The sequence below is a fragment of the Galeopterus variegatus genome, unplaced genomic scaffold (assembly GCF_000696425.1).
Source record: "Galeopterus variegatus unplaced genomic scaffold, G_variegatus-3.0.2 Scaffold25915, whole genome shotgun sequence".
Lineage (NCBI taxonomy): Eukaryota > Metazoa > Chordata > Mammalia > Dermoptera > Cynocephalidae > Galeopterus > Galeopterus variegatus.
In genome coordinates this window covers 5,242-7,238 of record NW_007752026.1, presented here as the reverse complement: position 1 = coordinate 7,238, position 1,997 = coordinate 5,242, and the positions used below count along the sequence as shown (strand labels likewise).

General features: G+C 39.0%; 1 protein-coding gene across 1 annotated transcript; it reads left to right on the top strand.

Annotated features, from left to right (window-relative positions):
* Nucleotides 1-1,412: 1,412 nt before the first annotated feature.
* On the top strand, nucleotides 1,413-1,997 carry LOC103583687 (interferon-induced protein with tetratricopeptide repeats 1-like; the record flags this gene model as incomplete). Its single annotated transcript, XM_008564945.1, has 1 exon — nucleotides 1,413-1,997. A coding segment is annotated over exon 1 (585 nt), but the record flags the coding sequence as incomplete, so codon positions are not given.

Below are 1,997 nucleotides of genomic sequence, written 5' to 3'. Positions count from 1 at the left end.
TTTTTGTGTGGAATCTTTAGGGTTTTCTACACGTAATAAGATCATGTCATTTGTGAATGGAGATCATATAACTTATTCCTTTCAATGTGGGTATCTTTTATATCTCTTTCTTATCTAATTGTTCTGACTAGGACTTCCAGTGGTGAGAGTGGGCATACTTACCTTGTTCTTCATCTTTGAAGAAAAGCTTTCATTCTTTCACAATGAGTGTGCTGCTAGCTTTACTTTCATATGTGTGTTTTTTTATATATGACCCGCACTGTGTAGAGGTAGTTTCCTTCTATTGCTAGTCTGTTGATTGTTTTATAATTAAAAAGTATGAATTTTGTCAGATATTTTTTCTGTATCAATTGAAATGATCGTGAGATATTTTTCCCCTTCATTCTGTTAATGTGGTATATTACATTAGTTGATTTTCATGTATTGAACTCTTCTTTTGTTTGACATTCTCCATTTATATGACATTCTTGAAATGAAAAAGTACAGAGATGAAACACAAATTAGTGGTTTCCAAGGAATAGGGATGTCTGGGGGGTGCAGGTTAGGACGTGACAGGTATAATTATAAAGGAATAGCATGAGGAAGATGTGTTGGTGGTAGAGTAGTTCTCTATCTCGATGGAGCTGAAGGTTCCATAGATATACCCATGAGAACAAATTACATAGAATTATATACATACATTGTTGTACCAATGTCAATTTCCTAATTCTATTATTGTACTATAGCTATGTAAGATATAACCATTGGGGGAACATGGACGAAGGATACACTGGATCTTTGTATGGTCTTTACAAAATTCTGTGAATCTATAATTATTTCCAAATAACAAGTGAGAAAAAAATAACTTTGGTCAAATATTATCTTTCTTAGGTGGTCTTAATTTACTGCATATATGCAGACGAGGGTCTTCAAGTCAACAATGCTTCCTAAGGCTCTGCATTTTTAACTGGTCTCTGCGTATTTATATTAATAGTAAAATAGGAAACACTTACGTAGCACATAACATACTCTAACTGCTTTATATATATGGGCTTATTAATCCTCTCCAAGCCCAATGTGATAAGTAGTATTGTCATCTCCATTTTACAAATGGGACTCTGAAGCACAGCCTGGTTATTTGGCTAGAAAGTGCCAGAGTCAGTGAACGGGGCCAAGCAAACTGCATTCAAAGTCCATGCGTATCTTAAAAATCCAGGTACTCTAAAGAAAATAAAAGGAAGTGTGTTCATTTGAAGAATAGAAACTAAAATACAAGGTGCTTTATCTGGCTTTTTCTTTTGGCTGTTCTTCATTTCACAAATCAAAACTTCTTTTGTTTTTACAGTAAGAATGCTGATGATCATCAGGTTGAAGATAGGCTGAAGGAATTGAGATGTCACTTTACCTGGGGGCTACTAATTGAAGACAGTGCAATGCCTGATTTAGAAAACAGGGTCTTGGAAGAGATTGAGTTCCTAGACACCAAGTACAATGTGGGAATACACAACCTACTGGCCTATGTGAAGCACCTGAAAGGCCAGAATGAGAAAGCCTTGGAGAGCTTGAAAGAAGCCGAAGACTTAATCCAGCGAGATCATGCCAACCAATCGGACATGAGAAGTCTGGTGACCTGGGGCAACTATGCCTGGGTGTGCTACCACCTGGGAAGACTGGCAGAAGCCCAGACTTACCTGGACAAGGTGGAGAACACTTGCGAGAAATTGTCAAGTCCTTTCCGCTATAGAATGGAGCGTCCTGAGATGGACTGTGAGGAAGGATGGGCCTTGCTGAAGTGTGGAGGACAGTATTACGAACGGGCCAAGGCCTGCTTTGAAAAAGCTCTGGAAGCAGACCCTGAAAACGCTGAATTCAGCACCGGGTATGCAATTGCCACCTATCGCCTGGATGGCTTTAGTGCAGCAATAAAAGGCACAGAGGGGTTTTCTTTGCACCCCCTAAGGCAGGCCATCAGGCTAAGTCCAGAAGATGCATATATTAAGGTTCTCCTTGCGCTGAAG